Here is a 23,579-nt window from a genome sequence, read left to right as displayed (position 1 = left end):
TGCTAAATGTCTAAAATGGGCTGGTCCATCATTCAATTTGGGCAGTACCACTTATTATTCTAAGAGGTTTCACTGAAAATTTACTGAGTGAATAGCGAACAGTGCAGACCATGATCTGATCTTTGGCTGCACTGGCCGCAAAGGCTGGATCAGTTGCCGCCAGCAACGGACAAGGGTAACTCTAAGGGCTAAATTCAGTATAGTAAGTACTTAGATTTTATCGGTCCCGTGATGACAGTATCATAGTAAATAGATAATTGCACATACCTTAATATATTCTACTCATGTATTATAATGAATTATTGAACGAATATTTATTATTACATTACTTTTTTTATTAATGGCCGGTCCATAGTCTTTGCTGTTTACCGGTCTGTAGTTCACCACAGGATTTATGGGCTCAAGTAAAAAAAAATATGAGTAAAAAAAAGAACATTGAATTTCATTTCTTATCCATTTCATAGGTCATGTTTCATAAAATGGCTCTACTCAAATTACTTATTTTTAAATAAAATTTGTTTTTGAATGACATTTTTAATTTTTCAGCTTATCAAGGGTTTAGCATATTCAGCAGGGCATTTAAACTGTCGAGTACATTTTCAAAACACAAGAAATCTGGAGAACTACACCCATAAAAAGTTTATACACGAAGGGTAACGATAATGCCTACATGAAAATGTAACCCTTAATTGGTTGTTTTTCATCGACACATGTTTTTGTTGGGACATAGAATCTTATAATGAATTTGCTTTACAAATAAACTTTTTTTTGTTTTCCTTTTTTTTAACGCTTGATTATTTATGAACAGTCACGAAATCAGCTGTGATTAAGATGTAACACATTGCTTAGTAAAGAATATGTGCCATGCATTTTTTAATGTTAGATGTTTCGGTAGTAAAAGGGATAATGAAATATGCACTTTTACATAACAAATTTTATCGGTGTAACGTTCAATCTTACTGTTACTGCAATGGGAACTTGATTACAGGAAAAAAATAGATATTTTGCAAGTGTAGTTGCATTGGGAACAAGGTTACATGAAATTATATGGAAATTAGTCTGGCTGCATTGGGAACAAGGTTACAGGAAATTATATGGAAATTAGTCTGGCTGCATTGGGAACAAGGTTACAGGAAATTATATGGAAATAAGTCTAGCTGCATTGGGAACAAGGTTACAGGAAATTATATGGAAATTATATATTTTGCAAGTCTAGCTGCACTGAGAATAAGGTTACAGCAAATCTAATATTTTGCAAGTCTAGCTGCATTGTGAACAAGGTTACAGGAAATTTAATATTTTGCAAGTCTAGCTGCACTGGGAACAGGGTTGCAGGAAATTTAATATTTTGCAAGTCTAGCTGCACTGGGAACAAGGTTGCAGGAAATATATTTGTCATTAATATCAAAAATTCGTATCAGCACAAATTACAACCCTGTTTACATGTAATTTGTCAATTCCTGTGATACTGCGTAATCAGCTTGACATGGGTTTCATGAAAAGTTACTACTGATCGGGTTACGTATTAGAAAATCCAGATTCAGCTCAAATTTGTAGAAAAATTAAACGGTTATGAGACACTTTTTCCCACCATTATTTTCGTCTTGACACATGCTTTAAAAATATACATACGTTTTATATCCGTCATTTGCAGATTTTACGGTACAGGTCGCGTAAGGTGCGCGTTTTGGGACATTTTTGCTTCAAAATTTAGTGTTCTGAAACCGGAGTTTTACTTGTTTCTATCATAGAAACAACAGAATCGGCAGGCTGAAAATGTTACATGATGAAGTGCTTAGTATATGCAATACTTTCGCTCAAGACTTCCCTGGAATTTCTCAAAATTGGACTTTTATGGGTCTTTTTTTGCACTAGTATCAACGCAGATTTGTAAAATTTTCAAATTTACTGTCCCTTGCCCCCTAAAAATTTGATTTCTCGAGCCATTTGTATGTAAGCGCTAGAGAGCGAGAGTGCGTAGGTACATAGTCCCGAAAACGGATGCAATAAGACCAAGAATCATCATCCTGTACAAAAAAATAATAACTGGCAATTAGAGTTAGGAACATGGGTTTAAAGTTTTGTATCTGGTCAAGCTGTTATGACCCTCGAATCCAAATGCATACTTGATCATACTGTGTCAGGCACTCATCTTCTGTACTATGTGACAGAATTATCAAATTTGGATCAAATGTTAATTAGGTGTACCTAAAGATTTAAGTTTTTTGTCGGACTTGACGAAATAAGTTAGTTGCCCCAAAGTCCCAAAACCGTTTCCAGAAATGTTGACAGGCAAATAGTGGTTTAGTACTAGTTATGACCATTGCATTAGAATTAAGGCATCATGTGTGAAATATTTAGCGAAATGTCTAAATAAGTCACGTGGTCCATGTTGCATAAAAACACCGAGGAGCTATATACGGAACAAAGCTACAGATGTCCCGTTTATAGCTCCAGTTTTAGCAAAGGAGCTTTATATGGAGAATATAAGTAAGTAAGTAAGTATGTTTTATTTGGCACAAGTGTACATGACATGGCAATATAGCGATAAAACAAATGACAAATCAATGCATAATAAATATTACATAGTGACAAACCAACAAGTCATTAGACAGTTATATCATATTACTCAGCAAAGCGATGTAATGCTCACCAATACCAGGGATAACACAAAAAAGATGAAATGATTCTTCTTATTTCCATTGTGGTCCCTGTTATTGGCGGCATGACACAGAAAGTCATGTTTAACTGTTATATTTTGAGTAATAAAGCAAGATACATAATCTTAAATACTGAATAATTTATCAAAGCTAATTGAGATCACATATATGTATCACAGTAAAGGATTTATCACATAATATTTCATGAGGAATGATCAGTGAAGGATAAGATGATCACAAAGTTGTCAGCCAAAATAGAAAACTCACTACTTCTGACGAAAATAAAAATATTTATACTTTAAAAATGTAAGTATAGCTACATTTAAATGAAATCAGTACAGCAGCAAAAATAAAAAAAATATAAATGACTGAGATAAGAATTATATTGTCTGTTTAAATCAATTAAAAGATTTCAATATGCTACAACTAAGAGACTATTAAAATCAATTAGGCATTAAAAAGGATTTGATGGCATGCTTAAATGAATGGGAAGATTCAATATCCCTAAAATGTTGAGGGAGACCATTCCACAAAACAATCCCATTGTAAGCAAAAGACTTTCTACCAAAGCTACCCATCCTCTCTGGCAAAGAAAACCGACCAGTATCAACAAAGGAATAATTAGAATCAAAAGAATTTGATGATGGAAGTGCAGACACTCTAGATCTGGTGAAATGGTCATGGGCTGGAAAATGGGATGTAAAATGCTCCTTAAGATATTCCGGTGCAGTGCCTGACTTTATTCTATGGACATGACAGAGAGTTATCTGATCTACTCTCTTTGAGACAGGCAACCAATTTAGAGTCTTGAATTGCTCTGACCCAACATGAGACCTACTATCCATGTTCAAAACAAATCTGATCATTTTGTTTTGAGTAGTTTGAAGCCTATTTTTCCAATACTTGGTCAAACTTGGATACCAACTAGAGCATACATAATCAAAATGACACTGTATCAGAGACATTACCAAAAGCTTCTTAGTATGAAGATCCAAGAACTGGTTCTTTCTATGAAGGAATTTTAAACGAGCATTAGACTTTGTGACCACTGAACGTGCAGTTTCATCACCGGAAAGATTTTGGTCTAATGTAGCACCCAGATACTTCACTGAACTGGTTGCTTGAATGTTTGTACCATTACAAGAAACATTTAAAGCATTTTGTGTCTTTAACCTAGGCTTAGACCCAAAGAGAATAGACTCTTGCTCCGCATGAGCTTTATACTAAAAGGTGTCCCGAACATAGCTCCCCGAGGAGCTATATCCGAAGGGAGCTATATCGGGTGTGACAACGCACACCTACATAATGCTCTACAATGTCATTCTCCATTTTATATAAAACGTGATACCAAACGGCAAATGTTCCCGTTAGTTATTCCGAATATAATCATGATGTTTGACCGTATTGAAATCATTCCCCCAATCAAAATTAAATTTACCGATGCCAATACACCGAATGCATTTAAAAGCCTACATTTTTCTACTACGTTACATGTCTGGAGTTGTACCAGTCGATGAGAGTCTCAATTTCAGTAACTAATTTAGTCCAGAGAGAAGCTCCTTTCCAAGGCCACTGTCTTGGCAGCTTAAAACATGTCACAAGCAATTATGGTAAAACTTCTATATCTTACTGGAGAATATAGTATTCAAATTATATTATTACAGAAAGTTAACACATTAGCTAGTTCGTCACATGTTTTTTCAACAATTTACGAGTATATAAACGGTATCAACACTGAAACACACATTTATGTCAATACATTTTTATTACTTTTATACAACTCCTATATTTACTCCGTACTCCGATGTCCGCTTTCCGTCACACATGTCTACAGGACTTAATCTGTTATATGTTCATGGTTTCATTTTACTGAGGCCGGTTCAAGAGGACGTGATGGGTGTTGCACATTTCATTTCCTCCCATAAAACGACGCAGTCATATCAAGGCTGCTATTATGTTGCTTGGTTGCGTTCTATGCGTCACAGACTTTATTAAGTAATTTTCTGCCAACTATTGTTTCGGCACAGTATGAAATATCTAAAAGATTTATCTTGCATTTCTTAACTACCTTGGTTCAATATTTAGTTAGATGAAAATAAACATCTGCAATGTAAAAGATCAATAAATTCTATAAGAATATGCCTTGGAAATACAAAGTACACTCTAGTTAAATAATGGCAGACTGTGTCTGCTATTGAGAAGTAAAAAATGTGTAACGTTCCTCTAGTCCCCCTGTGCTGACTTAAGCGAAACACAAATGAACGGAACTACCACTTACTTTGTCAAGTTTTTCATTAATCTGGGTCTGACACTCGATTACACATTTAATATTAATTTTGTTTCAACTTTTCCAGCTCTCGCCAGATGAAAACACTGCAATTGACATACCACTATAAAGTACAAAAAAGGATTTGCTCTCAAGTTAACTTCAATTATACGATTAAGTTATATATAGTATGATTTTCCCTCATGAGTGTATAGAGTGACTTCTTAATTCTATCTACGCTTCTGCTCGTTGTTAGTCTGCTCTGGTTGCATTTGGGTTGAAAATCATTGCAGTTTGCACCCGCAAATGGCAAATTTAATTTTATGGCTGCAGCGCTGGCGGCTATATCCGTCACGAAAGCGATCTGCAAAACTACATCCCTCACAAGGTCGATCTGCAGAACGGCTATATAAGTTACAAGGCCGATCTGCAGGACGGCTATATCCCTCACAATGCCGATCTGCAGAACGGCTACATTCCTCACAAGACCGATGTACAGAAAGGCTGTCGATTGGAAGATGCTAAGCGTGACTGTACATGCATCAAAATATTATTCTGATCATACGGACACAGTCTTTAGGCTGAAATAAAAGATACTTTTGATAACAGCTTTCCTGAATGAATAATCTTAATTTGTCTATTATCTATTCGAACATTTGAATCGGAAGTTTAGAGTGGGGATATCACCAATTCATTCTAAAATCTTTATACTACACATTCATACTAAATATGTCATATCACGGTTATCTAGACTATTTGAAAAATATGTATGGAGCTCCAGTAAAATACTAGATTTCATATTACAACATTGATCTTACAGCTGTCAAACGACTGTTAAACAGTTCGAATTATGCAAATAAGATACAGCTGTAAAAAAAAACCTTACAGTTGTAAAAATGAAAAAGTTACAGCTGTAAAAATGAAAAAGTTCCAGCTGTAAAAATGCCTCAAGGTTACAGCTGTAGAAATATTACAGGTGTTGAAAAAGAGGACATTATTTTAAGGGACGAAAGCAGAGGTACACAAAGTTTTAGGATGAATCGTAATTCTCTAAAAAGAATAACAACGCGATTACAATTATGCCCTCCTTCGGTGTCATTTAAATAGACCCCGCCTTGAATAAAACAACACTTTTGAATGCTAATCAAATTTGGTACAGGAGGCCTGGCTGGAACAAACTTGGTAGAGTATCACAACCCACTAATTATTGTTGTAGTTTTTTAAAGAAAGCTCAACTTTGGATTTCTAGAAAATAGTTTAATAAAATATGCCCAATTCCGAACAGAATAGGATTTAGTTATAACGAATTCATATTTCGTTATTACGAAAAGAAAAATACAGTGTATGTCACACAGATGGCTGTGTACGTTTGTTCTCTAATGTTCTCTTTTTAAAATGATATTAATATTTTGGGCGTTTGTTTTTGCTAATTTACAACGGGTTTCATTTTTGCTGGTTTCTTACTGATCTTTTGTATATTATAAGTTTCGTGTTTGCAATTGTGCACTGTATGCACTTTACATTACCAAATTTATTCAAGTATTCAATTAAACATACGATTTACTAAGGAGATTTTGATGCAATACTACATTTGCAATCTTTTTATATATAAACTATACCTAAAATGCATGTGTTTTGTATACAGCAAAATTATGATTATTTGATAATTACAGAATTATAATAAAACAATGATTAAAATATTTATTACGTTTTCATGTTTTTTGAACAGAAATGTACGTCATTGAACAAGGTTGTTGGATTGACGAGTCAGTTGCCAGTCATCTGCACATTATTGTATACAATGAAAACATATTTTCGTGTAACATGTTCAAGTCTACATACTGTTACCTTTCACAAAATTATTTCATTTGTGAGGGGCTTGAAATCTGTTTTAGTTTAAGCTTATTTATTCCCAAAAGTACATAAAACTGATCTGTACAATTACAACAAGTTAACATCATATCAATTAAGGAAAGGATAAGAATGAAAGACATGTCTTATAGAAATATGTGTCACCGGGCGTAGTAAAGATACGTTTAGATATATTGTTCCAAAATCCAGTAAACAGTCAGCAAGTGTAGTTAACATGCTATATTGTTAGGCTACTCGTCTCGTCAGACCTTGAAAGGCTACTTATTTATTCTAAACCGCATGTATAATTTGTTGTTGTCTGAGAACGCCGAGGTATCAGATTATGTTTATCATCGTTCTACCTTTTAGTTTACCATGACATTTATAAAACCCGGTCTCGATCGAAAGATCTACCTTTACTTTATCCAACTCCTCCGATGCTCCACCCAGATTCTTCCACATAAGCCCATAATAATTCAATATTTTGGTCAATCGTACGTTTCAATTTCAGCTCCTCCTCTATTGGTTTTCTACTTCCGGTTACTTCGATAACTTCCGTAAGCGCGTACCGCGACGGACTTTACCGATTCCCTGTTCCGAATTTAATCGAACAAAGTGGAGCGGCTCTCCTGATGTCATTTACTGATGACATCAGCGGAACATATTCCAAGACTATATAAACCCCGAAATTTGGTCATTTTATTTTATCAATCGTCTCCACCAAAGTTCTAGTACAGAACGCTGCAACTCTCTACTGATAAATAAATAGCTCCACTCACTATATTTATGTCAAAAAGAAGGAAAACCGGAGAGGTACCCTATTTCTATACATTTATAATGGTCATCTGGAGAGCTTCCCTATAACAGCCTATATATTTGTAACCTGACTACCTAGGCTTCCAAAGTTACTGAAGATGTTATTCTACATTGAATCTTCTGGCTGTATTTATTTATATTAAAAATCCTGACATGAAAATAAATATGTAGACTGGATTACAGCCTTGTCTCCTTGCTAGATGTTAAGCCTGGATTGTGATCATTCTGCGTTCGAACCCTAAACCCTCAACAACTGTTCCCGGACCTTGGCAGGTGTGCCGGCAGAACAACTGGTGTCCGGAAGTGGGATACTATAGATGACACTGGTGACTATAGAGAATCATAACATTTCTTTCATTATCTTTAGACCTATAATTATCAAGCTCCACATTTTGAAGCTCCTCCCTAGAAAATACTCCGACAGGCTCCGGGCTCCGACAAGTATTTCTGTGCTCCTGCTCCACATATAGCTCCGAAACAAATATAAATATATTAAAGAGAGTCAACATGTAATATCCATATAAATTTATTGATAATATTTCTTTATGATACAAAATATCCCAAAGTACAGTCTATGCCACTGGTGGACGACGATTGATCATCTGGTCAACGAGTGGGGACGCCTGTTATTGAAGACTAGATTTCAGCTCCAAGGGCTCCAACTACTGGTATACCACTGGACCCAAGGACCTGCTGGTGTTTGACATCAACACCCACAGACTGTAGAAAAATCTCTATAACAGGTCACCAAAAATCCTGCCAATTATTTCCTGAAAATAGATATATAAATTCATGACTGAATTTAATCATAGATAAATAAATAACAGAATAAATAAAAAAAAAAAAAAAAATAAAAAAAAAAAAAAAAAAAAAATTAAATGTTGCCTTATTATCTTATTACAGCAAGAATAAATATCCATTAAATATTTAACATAACCATGGAAAGAGAAGATAGAGAAGAGTTAGCCCATTGCAGAGATATAGAGAATGTTTCCATACATTCCCAAGAACCTGACTATAACCCTGACTTACCTGAAGAAATGCCAGAAAGGCCAACAATGCAATATGAAGATGAGTTTGAGTCCCGTATAGAAAAGAGACTTGAAGCCATTGCTAATGAGATAGCCCAGAATCACATTTCATTAACCAATGAAAAACAAGAAGTATGTGAGAAAATAAGAAGCTTTGAACAAGACATGCAGAGATGCAGACAAGAATCCCAGAACAATAATGGATTAATAAGATACCCAAGAGAAACCCGTGCAACTAACAATGTACCTGATATTACTAATAATAGAGCCAGACGTGAAAGGTCTCCCGACCCTGAAATTGATTTTCCAAATTTAAACAGGGGGGACAACTCTTCCAATGATGTTGGATGTAACATAAGATTAAAACCACCAAAATATGATGGAAAAGAGGATGTATATGAATTCCTTGAATCCTTCAACATTTGTAGTGAAATAAATAAATGGAGTCTTACTGCTAAAGGTTTATATTTAGCCAGTTGCCTTCTGGGTAATGCCCGCTCCTTACTAGCGGAACTATCAGAATCAGAGAAAACCAATTATATTGTATTAAAACAGAAACTTACAGAGCGGTATGGGTCTTTAAACCAGATGGAGGTCTTTAAAGTAAAATTAAGAAACAGACGCCAGAAGCCAGGTGAATCTATTTCGGAGATAGCCCAAAATATTAAGAAAATGAGTCAATTAGCCTATCCTAATGTTCCCTTTGAGGTAATAGAATCCATTGCCATGGATCATTTTATGGATGCTTTGACAGATTCCGACCTAAGACTACGACTAAGAGAAGCCAATCCAAAGACTCTGTCCGAGCCGAGCAAACAGCCACTAGATGGGAAGCCTACAGAATAGCAGAAAAGCAAAGGAATATGAACATAATGTGTCCACAGCTAAAAGGGAATCTGACACTGATGATAAAACTGAAGAGGACAAGAAATTTGAATCATTAAATGAGTCTTTAAATGCTTTAATCCAAGAATTTCAGAGTTTCAAGAGACAGTCAAACCCAAACCTACCTACCCACCCTCACAGAGAAGAAATTACCCTACAGCTCCTCCTAGAAATTATACTCAGTCAGATCACAGATACCAGCTAACACAGAACAACAGGACTAGTACAGATCACTACAACCAAGACAGACAAAACCAGGGATATCAAAGACACCAGAATAACTACAGGATGCCAAACAATGAATCACAAAACAACCGAACTCCACAACAACCCAACGACACAACACAAAATTACAATCACTCATCCAGTACTAACTTGGGAAACGAGAGAAGGTCATTCTGGAGGCCCGCAGGACGACCAACCTACCACAACAGGGGCCAGAGATATTAGATAAATGCCAAAATGTAGAAACCGAAGGATTTTTCATGCCAGCTTATGTACAAAATCAACATATAACTATGCTAATTGACACAGGGTCTAATGCCACCATCTTAAGAAGTAGTATATTAGAGAAATGGCCTAGTTCCTGTAAACCTGAAATATTACCTGTAAATGCTAACTTATTAGGAGTTACCGGTGAAACCGCCCCTTTTCGAGGGAAAGCCAAAATTAAGCTGCAAATAGGAAACCAAACATTTGAAATATGGGTCTTATTAGCAGAAATAAGAAATGACTTCATATTAGGTAGAGATTTTATCCTATCCCAGAAATGTGATTTACTATTAAGCAAACAAATCATGAATTTAAATGGGGAAAACCTTTATTGTTTTTCAAATGAACGTGAAGTCCATATGAGCCGGGTAGCATTGATAGAAGATATAGAAATACCTCCAGATTCTGAAATGATAGTCACAGGTAGAACCATTGACCCATATAATCAAAATCAAACAGGTATTGTGGAAGTCAGCCGAACCTTTGTTGAAAATCATGACATCCTAGTAGCTCGTGCATTAGTACAACCAAGACAAGGATTGATACCTATGAGAGTAGCCAACTTTGAGTCCATACCTATACTGCTCCATAAAGACACAATAGTTGCTGTTCTAGAAGGCACTCAGATACCTGAAAGTAAGCCTGTAAATTCCACTACTGTTCATACTCGATCTTCACCTACAAATCAAAAACCAAATGAACTACCAGATCATTTAACTGAATGTTTCCAGAGATCTGCCGAGAACCTATCTGAAGATCAGCAAAAGATGTTTAAAGAACTTGTAATAGAATTTCAAGATATCTTCTCTAAATCCGAGGAAGATATAGGACGTACAGACCTTGTGGAATACACTATTGATACTGGAGATAACCTACCAGTAAGAACCCCACCTTATCGTCTTCTGCTAGCAAAACGCGAAACGGCTGAGAAAGAAATACATAAATTACTAAACCAAGATTTAATTGAACCCTCCCAATCTCCATGGCTCAGTCCAGTTGTATTAATTCCAAAGCCAGACGGCAAATCCGTTAGATTTTGTATAGATTTTAGGAAAGTCAATGCGAGAGTGAAGTTTGATGCTCATCCCTTACCTAAAATAGACCAATCCATTGAATCGTTAGGTGGAAGTAAATTCTTCTCTTCTATGGATTGCAGATCAGCTTACCACCAAATTTCCATAAATAAAACAGACAGACCTAAGACAGCTTTCAGCATAGGAGGAGAGACATATCAGTGGAAGGTCATGCCATTTGGTATGGCTACATCCCCAGCAGTATTTGAAAGACTGATGGAAAAGGTACTACATGGATTGACATATAAAATCTGTTTGATATATCTAGATGACTTGCTATGTCACTCAAAAACCTTTCTTGACCACCTAGCACATTTGAGACAAATGTTCGAAAGAATACGTGAAGCAAACCTGAAACTTAGCCCATCAAAATGTCATTTCTTCCAAAAGGTACTTAGCTTTCTAGGCCATCAAATCAGTGAACAGGGAATTGAACCTTGCCCTAAGAAAACAAAAGTAATCAGAGAATGGCCAAGACCTCAAAATGTCCGCCAACTGCGTTCTTGGCTAGGTCTTTGCGGATATTACAGGAAAATGGTGTTCCAATTTGCTACTATTGCCAAACCATTGTACAAACTTACAGAAGCTAACCAACCTTTTGTGTGGGATGATGCAGCAGAGACAGCCTTCAGAGAATTGAAAACTAAGCTATGTAGTACACCAATACTAGCCTTTCCTAATGAAACCTTACCCTTTCTCCTTGATACTGATGCCTCGAACGTTGCGGCAGGGGCTGTGCTTAGCCAAATACAAGACAATACTGAGAAAGTAATCAGCTACTTTTCCAAATGCTTTTCAAGAACAGAACGGAACTACTGTACTACACGTAAAGAATTGCTAGCCATTGTAGAAGCAGTTAAACATTACCATCACTTCCTGTATGGAACTACATTCAAAATTCGGACAGACCATGGATCCCTACAGTGGTTATTAAACTTTAAGATATGTGAAGGACAATTAGCCCGATGGCTCGAGATACTAGGAAACTACAAATTCCAGATAGAACACAGACCTGGTCGTATACACAGCAACTGTGATGCCCTGAGTCGACGTCCTTGTGTTGAAAAATGCTGCCCATATTGTAGTAGAATTGAAGAAAAATTTCCATTAAAGTCAGCAGAAATAACTGTAACTACTGCCTCCATCACTAATGACTCCAGTCCAACAGTGGAAAGAGTACAGAATGACGACCAAAATGAGATTACAGACCTTTCTGACATAAGTAAAGCACAAGATAATGATGACATCCTTAAACAAGTTAAAAAGTGGTGGAGGGAGATGCTAGACCAGACTGGCAACAAATTTCAAATTTGACCAAGAAATCAAACACTACTGGCATAATTTCCCCTTACTAGAAATAGAAAACAATGTTTTGTACCAAAAAGTACTGACTGATACCAAATCCCTCAAAAGAGTCATTATAGCCCCCAAACTTCTTCGTAAATCCATATTCAAACAGCTTCACGAGAAACCTTCAGCTGGACATCTTGGTTTCAAAAGACTTACGCACGAGTAACCTTAAGATTTCATTGGTGGGGGATAAGCCGAGACATTGAGAAATGGTGCAAAACCTGCGACACTTGTGCTCAGAGGAAACCTCCATACAGAACTGCAAAAGGTCCCTTACAAATATACCAAGTTGGACAACCTATGGAACGTTGTGCCCTAGATATCCAAGGTCCCTATCCTACATCTAACAAAGGAATGAAATACATATTAGTGGTTGGTGACTATTTCACAAAATTTTTACAGGCCATACCCTTAAAATGTCTAGAAACGAAGTATGTAGCCACTAAGTTAGTGAACAAATTTATTTCCTTGTTAGGAACACCATTAGAACTTTTCTCCGACAGAGGCTCAAACTTTGAATCCACCATTTTCAAAGAAATGTGTGAACTTCTAGGTATCCACAAAACCAGAACTACAGTAGGACGACCTAGCTCGGACGGAATGATAGAAAGAGCAAACAGAGTTATACAGAACATGATGACGGCTTTTGTTGACAGAAATCAACGTAACTGGTGCGAGAAATTACCTTTACTTGTTCTTGCCTACAACAGCAGTGTACACACTTCAACTGGTTTTAGTCCATCTATGATGATGTTTGGCAGGGAAATGAATCTTCCCATTGACCTGGCTATTGGGAAACCTGTAGATGAAAAAAACAAAGTTCACAACAAACTATGTAATAGACCTAGAAGAGACACTGACAGATATACATGAAACTGCACGAGAAAATTTGGACAGACAGCAAATAACATGAAGTCCAATTATGACAAAGGCAAATTTCATAACGAGTATCAACCCGGAGATGCCGTGTGGTTCTATAATGCCAAACGCCGGAAATGTCTCAGTCCAAAACTACAGAACTCTTGGACTGGCCCATATACCATAGTAAAGAAATGGGGTGATGTTCTGTATGGTATCAAAGAAAAACCAACTGACAAGTTACAAGTTGTCCATCATGACAAACTGAAGAATTACAACGGAGATAACCTTCCGACATGGTTCCATGATGTTTAAAATGGTTACTGTATTGCATACATGTATTCTGTGAAATTGTTATTGTATACAGTTTTATGTTACTGCTATAAATGATGTTACCAAATAAAGATACCTTTGCATTATACAAACCTGTACCACAGTACTGCCTATAGCCCTGACCATCAATCTCCACATGTGCTCTCCAGTGATCGATTCTGTAAATAGAATACCATGAATATTTATATGCCATTTTGATGTACGGATGCCTAAATTCTAAGATGTTAAAGATGTTTTCCAGTACCTTAAATATTACTAAAGATAAAGAAGATAAAACTATAAAGTAGAACCATAAAAACCACAATTTTTTTAGACCTAAGAAAAGTAAAGTTAGCCTAAAACAGTAAACTTTATTTCCTATCATTACAGGCTGTAGCATGGAAATGCAAAATGTGTCCACACATAGACAAAGCCTTCACGAAGCGAAGCAACGCATCAAGACATGTGCTAGAGGTACACATGCTTCATAAATACTGCTGTAGCCACTGTAACACCTTATTCTCCAGATTAGACAATAGACACCGATGTATATATGAACACAAGGCTAAACTAGAGCTATTTAACACGGTAACCAAAGAAAAAGGAGAACAGGCAGAGAATAAAGTACCCAAAGAAACCATCGATTTATGCTTGGAAAAGACCATCATACCAAAATACCGAGAAACCTACCCTACAAACCAAAGAAACGAGTTTCAGATACCAATATACCAAATCAACAAACCATCCATAAAAAGTATCGTTACCTTACCAAGAACAAATCCAGACCAGCAACGTGAACTACAGAATGACCCTAAAATTCTAATGACCTGGGGTTAACCTTATCATCAGACGAGGAAGATTTAATGGAAATCCCAGCCGATTTTCCAGAAATCACACTACTAGAAGTGGACAACACCTTAAAGAATGTAGAAAACAAAAGTAAAGTCCAAAATGATACTCAAACCAAAGACAACCATAAGGAAACTAAGGAAGAAAACAACATAAAAGAAATACCTACCGACTATCAAGCTAAAACTAAACTAAGGGAGAAACACAATGAGAACAATGAAGAAAGATTAAATGAAGACAGTCTGAACAATAAGAAAGAGACACTTAATCAGGAAAAACAGAGTGAAAAGAAAGAGAGGAGTAACCAGGAAAATAAGACAGAAATTGAAAGAACAGAAAGTGATAAGGAGAATACGCAGGAAACCAAAATAAAAGAAAGACAGAGAGCAAATAATGAAGAAATAGTAAGCACTGACTTAGACAAAGATAACCTTTGTGAGAAGAAAAAGGAAAAGAAAAACAAAGACAAGACAGGTAAAGATAGAAATGAAAATAAAGAAAAACATAGCAAATTAAAGGAAAATAAAGTGGAAACTGAAATAAAAGAAGGACATAAGGGAAATAAGGAAAACAAAAAGCACAAAGAGAAACACAGAGATAGTAAAAAGGAAAAGGGAAATAAGAAAGAAAGAGAAAATAGAGACGGAATGAAAGATATAAACACAGGAGACCAAAAAGTATGTAAAGAAACAGTAAAAATAAATGACAAACCGAAAAATGATAAGTGCAAAGACCAACAGAAAGGGAAGGAGGAAAATAGGAACACAGGAAAAGAGGAAGTTAAGGAGAAAACGGACACTCGACAAATAATAGTTAAAGAAAACATAGCAGAAAAAAAAACTATAGAATACCTAAATTACAAAAGCCAGTAACTAAACAGACCAACAACACCTGCTTAAGAGAAGAGATACTGTATCCGAACTTGTCCGACATAAATCAAATAAACATTAGCTCAATGCGTAAAGTGGTCACATACGACGATATCGACATGGATGAAACAGAAAATGAATTCACTGACAGCATTGATCACGAGTTTGACACAGAACCAGAGGACATTCCCACAGAAGAACACGTACAACAAACCATAAACTATATAGAAGAAACTCAAAAGACATTCATTAAATTAAATATTGGAGGCGTTACATTTAATACAAGCTACAAAACTCTTTCAAATTCTCCTGAATCCGTTCTAGCACATTTGAGAAACAAGAACCTAACAGTTACCGACAACACCATTTTCATAGATAGAAGCGGGAAACATTTTGAATACCTCCTAAATTTTCTTCGCAATGGCTGTGTTATACCCCAGAGCTTATTACCTTCTAATATCACCATCACGGAAGAAATCCTTATGGAATCGAGATTTTACAATATCTGTGAACTGACTAGGAAACTGGAGACACATCTACGACATCTCAAGCTGGGCACCATCAACTAAATATATAAAGACATTAAATCAATTTAACAACGGAATTCAGGACTTTTCTAATTACTGTAGAATTAATGATATTATTCTTTAGCAGTTTTAGAGTATATTTATGTAACCAAAAATCTTTTATTTTCCCAAAACAAAAAAAAAAAACATTACTTCCTGTTTTAGACCTACCCACACCTATTTTGTAAGGGGGGAAGGGACACACTTCCTGATAAAAGATTTTTGAAACCTAGAAATTAATTTTGAATTTATTAAGGTATTAGGTGATAATGTAAGCATTATTTTTGCAATAATTGTCAGTATTATATATGGTAATGCATTTTGCAAGATATATGTGTATTGTAAAATTATTGAGTACATACCCGACTTAGACATTACTTCCCGGAGATGACTAATCATGTTTATTTGTATTTAGGAGGCACACTGAAAGACAGTAAGATACATTTTTTTTTTGAAACTATGCAAAATGTATTAAACAATAAGGAGTATTTACACTTAATAGTATAATTATAGTAACAGGCATTTTAAATATTAACTGAAAGGTATCCATGAGTACTAGTATTTTACTGTAAAGGTTCCGTACGGTCTAATTGTATATTGCACAATTTTATATGTATATAAATCATTGTCAGCACATGCGTTATTTTTGCTATTACTAATAGAATACTATAATATTATGGGAGACTTGTTTTGGTAACCAGAAGATGTTACTACTTTATGGCCTACACCTATTGCTGACTTAAAAATCCTGTCCTATTGTTATTTGCTCATGAGCCTTAGCAGGGTTCTCGGTATGTAAAGTTGATTCAGAATGTTCGTTTGGAGGCCCTGCGGGTACACCTTTTACATGTACCTTGCACACCTTTACATGTGCCATTTCACACACCTTTACATGTGTTGTTTGACATAAGCCGGTGGGCCGGGGGTTAAAACTCCGTTTCCTCCTTTAATAGGCAGTCACTTTTTGGGATCCCGACAGGTATTATTATGGTATTATTATATTGGCGCCCAGGGTTGTGCAAGCCCTTTTGTCTCCCCATTTTTGTACTTATTGTGCCATATGATTCATATTCATTTTGAGATAGAAATATCTCCTTTTCCGTTTAAACCAATCATTTTATACGTAGGCCTGGCACTTGTGAGGATTTGGATACCTACATTTATTAAACTTGTGTGAAGAAAAATAACTCTGGATATTGTTAAAGTCTGTGCACAGTATATTCATACAATTATTATACTCTACCTATTTACTTATTCATCTGTTATACATAGCCAATGATTGAGCCTGTTACATGACACCGGTACCTGTAATTACATGTAGAAAAAAAAAATAATGTAACAGATAGACATGTAGATATTTTTAAACATTTTTTACGTAATAAGTGATTTATGCCTTAGGAAGTTGGAACTGGTTAGAAATGACCATATTAAAATGTAATGCATTACAGTGACTATACTGCCCGGATATGACTAATTGTGTACACTTTCCCATATATTAACCGACTGATTCTGAGGAAGTTTAAGGACATTTGAATTGTCCAAATTTATTACAGTATTGTGTATGTATATACTAAAGAATTTTAATGATGTATTATTATTATTAATTACTCTGAATTTTACTAATTCATTTATGTAAATGATTACTAAATTTAGGTAGCAATGTATTACCTATTCCTTTTACCTGTAGTTATCACTATAGGGAAACTTTTGTCTGTTAGGACTATTCTTCTGGCCAAGGAATAGCTCCTCCTAAAACAGATTGCAACAAATTAGGATAAATGACTTGTTCTTAAATATTGTATGACATATTACTGTTAATTTGAGAAATTGTTCACTAGTTATTGTTTAAAAATTAAAAAGAGTTCAGTTTAATATTGTTACCTAAGTATAAATGCTTAAGTGTGAAAGACTTAACTGGGTATTTGTATAATTGCCACTCATTTAGCCAAGTATGACTGTATATTAATGTTTGAACTATATTCATGTTTGAATTGCTGAACACGTACCTTAGACTTCTTGTCTTGTTCCTGGACAGCCGTCCACGAATCTCATGATATTATTACATATGCCTGTTTATTTACCTGAAATGAATTTAAAATGATAGAGATGATTAGGTGAATACTTGATAATGACATGACTATATGTATATTAGGAGTAACTGATTTTATTCAAGAAACCGTATGTCTGTATCTCTTAAAGAATGTCTGTATGAATATATCTAAGATTATTGTTCTTATCTAAATTAATTTTAAAAACTCAGTCTTACGTATTTACATTATATATTATATAAAACTTAAATGATGAAAACTTATTTCAAGATCTGACGTGATTACCTCCCTTTCAAATCTTAAATTGGCAATTAATTACCAATTTTCATTTTTACTATACCCATTTTATATTACTCACCATTTCTTCCAATTCAGGGACTGAATTCCATATTGGGGAGGGTGCAATGTTAGGCTACTCGTCTCGTCAGACCTTGAAAGGCTACTTATTTATTCTAAACCGCATGTATAATTTGTTGTTGTCTGAGAACGCCGAGGTATCAGATTATGTTTATCATCGTTCTACCCTTTAGTTTACCATGACATTTATAAAACCCGGTCTCGATCGAAAGATCTACCTTTACTTTATCCAACTCCTCCGATGCTCCACCCAGATTCTTCCACATAAGCCCATAATAATTCAATATTTTGGTCAATCGTACGTTTCAATTTCAGCTCCTCCTCTATTGGTTTTCTACTTCCGGTTACTTCGATAACTTCCGTAAGCGCGTACCGCGACGGACTTTACCGATTCCCTGTTCCGAATTTAATCGAACAAAGTGGAGCGGCTCTCCTGATGTCATTTACTGATGACATCAGCGGAACATATTCCAAGACTATATAAACCCCGAAATTTGGTCATTTTATTTTATCAATCGTCTCCACCAAAGTTCTAGTACAGAACGCTGCAACTCTCTACTGATAAATAAATAGCTCCACTGAGCTCCACTCACTATATTTATGTCAAAAAGAAGGAAAACCGGAGAGGTACCCTATTTCTATACATTTATAATGGTCATCTGGAGAGCTTCCCTATAACAGCCTATATATTTGTAACCTGACTACCTCGGCTTCCAAAGTTACTGAAGATGTTATTCTACATTGAATCTTCTGGCTGTATTTATTTATATTAAAAATCCTGACATGAAAATAAATATGTAGACTGGATTACAGCCTTGTCTCCTTGCTAGATGTTAAGCCTGGATTGTGATCATTCTGCGTTCGAACCCTAAACCCTCAACAACTGTTCCCGGACCTTGGCAGGTGTGCCGGCAGAACAATATTGCTCCCAAATCAAGGAAACAGTCACCAAATGTATTTATCGTAAGTTGAGATATAACATTGTTCCAAAATCCAGGAAACGGTCAGCAAGTGTAGTTAACATGCTATATTGCTCCCAAGTCAAGGAAACAGTCACCAAGCTTATCTATCGTAAACTGAGATATTACACTGTTCCAAAATCCAGGAAACGGTCAGCAAGTGTAAGGACATAGTCACCGAATGTAGTTAATATAGGTTGAGATGTGCTGTTCTAAAATCCAGAAAACTGACACTGAGTGTAGTTAACATACGTTGAGATATTAAACTGTTCGGAAATCCAGGAAACGGTCATCGAGTGTAGTTTTAACGTAATAAGTAGAGATATAATACTATTCAGCAGCATTCGAGCGTAATCACCATACGTTGAAATGTCCCATAACTTAACTATTTAACCGCTATATATTTTTATTCACTACATGTTTTGTATTGAAAGGTATAATAGCCTTTTATATTTAGCAGCATGTAAACAAACAACCATTAGCATTCTAGTTTAATTAAAAAACATAAACGATGTCCGGTCAATAGTTGGCATGCTGGCTTAGTGTATGCATGGAAGGAACTGTAATCATTTATTAGTGATCCATCTTGCATCCGTCGAAATTTGTTTATGTATATTTGCATTACATATATATTGTAAGTTCCCATTCAATATTTTGTATTTATATTCGTATAGAACCGGTAGTATCTTTAAATTAATCAATGAAACTTTGGATGGGCATTGGTATCTAAAATGAAGCATCAGATCGCAATACTTACCGCTTTAGTTTCAAAATATCACCGATAAATATTTAAAAAACGTATAATGATAAATTGTATAAAGCAGAAATGCATTAAAAATTTTTACAAATTTTACTTAGACTGACCAAACCAGTGTTCTTGACTTATTCTACACAAATAACTTCCACGCCTGGATCAGAGGTGACTGATGAACTGTTTTCTGTAAAATGACCACGGAGAACGTTATTCTGGCTCGTGACTTGTGCTGAAAGTTGTAATTATACTCAATTGTTATACGGGTGTCGTTCAAGAATATGTGTCTAAGACACAGATACCAAGTGATGTCCATGGGGACTGGACTCTTAGCACGGCTATTTTTCAAGTTGAACTTATCCACTTTTGGTAAACTGTTATCTGTATTTGCAGTATTTTAGAACGTTTAAGTTGACCGTAATGCATCCGCATTATTTGAGATATATGTGCTGATTGACCTAAAAATATCTTTAATAATTTTGAGAATTAACGTTGGCTGCGTTTGGAAGTTCGGTAAACGTTGTTGCTTATTTGGTCGCCCACAAAAAGTATTTCCGAGAGCGGTCAAACTTTGGCTATATAAGCAATACTGACAACGTGACTGTGTTTAAGGGGATATAACCGCAGTTCTATTTACTTTATTGATAGCGTTAGTAAAAGCCGAGTGCATACCCGTTGATGTAAATAATATCTCTTTAAATGTGAGATAAAATAACAAGTTTATTGATAGTATAATATATAGATTTTGTACCTGTGCATTTACTTTCTACATTGCACGTGCCAATGTAAGCCACTAACGTCTTGTGATGCCATATTAGAATTATTCGGAACCAGTAATTTTGTTCGCATTGTAACTGTTGGCTGGTCAAAACTAAAAAGAATCCGATGCATATTTTTTTTTACTTCATACAACCAAACATATAAATCCAGGGGAAGTAAGAAGTGTATTTAAACTTAACGAGTATGCATCAACTATTTCCCTTTATTTATATCACGAGAATCTAGACATCCAGGTATAATTGTACTCTGTTTTCCATTTTTATAACATTTTAATTGTTTTTATAAGCAGCTGACCAGTTATACACCTAAACTAACATCACTGTGATTGTATGTGATGTATGTCATTAAAGTGGACAATAGAGTAGTACGCTTAACATTTTTCTTCAGATTTCGCTAAAGACATTATCTGCAGAAATATAAATAACAAAAGATTACAAAAATCTTACATAGTCGGAATCTTTGGACAATACAGATTTTTTTTCCTCAGCTTTTCACCCAGAAAGGAATGGAAATAAGCGCATAATATTTATTTTGAGGCTTTAGTCTAAATCAATCGTCATACTATCACCACCAGTTATCTGTGCTTCATTAAGATAAATGAATGGTCAGTTGTCTAAATTTTATACCATGCTTACGCTATCTTGTTCTGTATGGCTTGTTTTAAAAAGCAATAAACACTTAACATTTTGAATTCATGTTAAAAGTCTGATGCCTTACAATTGTTTCAAGCTTGTCTTAAAATAGATGGCTTTATTCGGAGACTTAGATGGGAGGCAACTCTTCAGAGCTTGTTTGAGTTTGGCGTCACGGATATGAAAGCTCACGTATTTTAAAGTATTGAAAAGATTAATTTTAAAATTTCTTTCGACGGTTTTGATTAACTTTGTGTTGCTGCATATTTTGTACATTTGTATTAGATTTTAGTTAGATTTTATTTGATAGAATCTACAATAAAATAATTTATTTTCGCGAAAAGGATTTTATATTAAAATGGCGTGCGTTGATAGAAATCCATGAGTTCCTAAATCGCCAAATGCTTATAAGGCGTAAACGTTCGAGTTTGTTAGGCACAACTTGCTGCCCTAAAATATATATAAAATAAATTACAAAATATGAAAGCAAGTAGAATCTATAAGATCGAATCTAGTTTATTTTTGTTTATCTTTTCTGACAGAGAGGCCGCGACCAAAAAGTCAAAGAAGCACATGTAGAAACACGCAGAGCACGAGACGCCAAGAAGTGGCAAATAATCTTGAAAGAATAGGCCTATCCCAATTGTACCTTTTCCAACGATATCTTCAACTCCGGACTTTGCATACACTCGCAATGGTCGTGGATATGTTTCTACAACTCGGACTACCGAGCTGCCTGTACATCCCAATATGGCGATTAATTATGAACACTACACTCAACAACCGCCGTTTCCAGGCTTCCAGTACAATGAGTACTAATAGTTTGCCTTTTTCCTATATACAAAATACAGCACTATACAGCGGGGCCCTTTTTAATGTCTTTAATCTACGTATTCTTAAAGAACAATACCATTGGTAAATACAAATAAAAAGAAAAGCAAGCATCATTTTTAATGTAAAAATAGTGTCATTCAGTTAAATAAACATTGCAAAAATCAGATAAATTTGTAACGATGCTATGTTCTAAGCTTGATCTTTTTCCTGAAGTGGAAGTATTTAACAACATGCCCAAAAAAAGAGCTCTTATAATTTTATAATTTCAGTACGATATTAATAGAGTGCTCATCAGTGCCAAAAAAAAAAGAGATCACAACAAAAGGAAAAATCACCGGAATGTATTTGCTTGCATTGTCGAAATGCAAGAAAAGACTCATTTTATTTCTTTATGAAGTTTAATCCGCACTGCTAATTTGTTGACCTCTCTGAACAAAATAACAACCATATTATAAATATTTGATTATGCTATATTTAGACAAGACCGCCTTCCTATGTATATGTTAGAAATATCTAACGAAATAAGTATAGAAATGACATCTGGTGAGACATTTTATTTAAATACCTTATATCTATTTTTGAAAGTTAAAAAAACTTGTTTATAAGAGACCAAAACTTCACGTCAGTTATGAAAAAGTTCGCGCGGCAAAAACACTGAATCCGCGAGTTGTTGCCCGCCATTCAGCGAGAACAGTAAAACACCAGGGGCGGTCGCGTTACAACTTCAGCTATATGGCATGATCTCATGAATTTTGAAATTCGTCTAGACAGGATTGAAGATGAAAATGTTTGGGGTTTCTGTTAACAATCTAGGTAATTTATCCCCAATCAAGTACCATCAAACATAATTCTTCAATTGAATATGGCGATAAAACAAGTGCTGATGCTGATAAAAATAAAAGCACTTTAGCACAAACAAAAAATTTACGTATAAATGCAGAGGACAGAAAACACGATCTTGAATATGAAATATTTAGAGTTAATGTACAAATGATATATAGTTTTTACAATAATAATATTTAACTTTAAACCTATTAGAAGATTGATGTAGATACCAAGCTGAAGTAAGTTTTAAATGTAGAAGCACATGTACATAGTCCAGACTTATAAATATTGAAGCAACTCTTTTAAATTTATTGATTGGCTTGTAAAAGTACGATAATTTCAGTAACGTTATTAAACCGACACGTGCAGAGAAGGCACATGTTTCAATTTGGTATGGAAAAGCAGCTGTTATACACTGATGAGTCTAAGGTAAGCATAAAAGTAGCGGAGGGGAGTTTTTATCTTAGGCTTACATATTGCAATACATTACTAGATACAATTAGAAAGCAGCGATA

General features: G+C 35.1%; 3 protein-coding genes across 3 annotated transcripts; all 3 read left to right on the top strand.

Annotated features, from left to right (window-relative positions):
• Positions 1–12,724: 12,724 nt before the first annotated feature.
• LOC123563969 (protein NYNRIN-like) lies at positions 12,725–13,297 on the top strand. The gene has a single exon (XM_045357172.2). The coding sequence runs from the start codon at positions 12,725–12,727 to the stop codon at positions 13,295–13,297; it is 573 nt and encodes a 190-aa protein (XP_045213107.2).
• A 1,160-nt stretch (positions 13,298–14,457) lies between these two features.
• On the top strand, positions 14,458–15,315 carry LOC128549684 (histone-lysine N-methyltransferase, H3 lysine-79 specific-like). Its single transcript, XM_053526974.1, has 2 exons — positions 14,458–14,917; positions 14,993–15,315. Exons 1-2 carry the CDS (start codon positions 14,458–14,460, stop codon positions 15,313–15,315), a joined length of 783 nt encoding a protein of 260 aa, XP_053382949.1.
• An 83-nt stretch (positions 15,316–15,398) lies between these two features.
• LOC128549682 (BTB/POZ domain-containing adapter for CUL3-mediated RhoA degradation protein 3-like) lies at positions 15,399–15,881 on the top strand. The gene has a single exon (XM_053526968.1). It carries the CDS (start codon positions 15,399–15,401, stop codon positions 15,879–15,881), a length of 483 nt encoding a protein of 160 aa, XP_053382943.1.
• The last annotated feature ends 7,698 nt before the right edge of the window (positions 15,882–23,579 follow it).

This window comes from Mercenaria mercenaria, chromosome 2 (assembly GCF_021730395.1).
Source record: "Mercenaria mercenaria strain notata chromosome 2, MADL_Memer_1, whole genome shotgun sequence".
Taxonomy (NCBI): Eukaryota; Metazoa; Mollusca; class Bivalvia; order Venerida; family Veneridae; genus Mercenaria; species Mercenaria mercenaria.
This window is presented reverse-complemented; position numbering and strand designations above follow the sequence as displayed.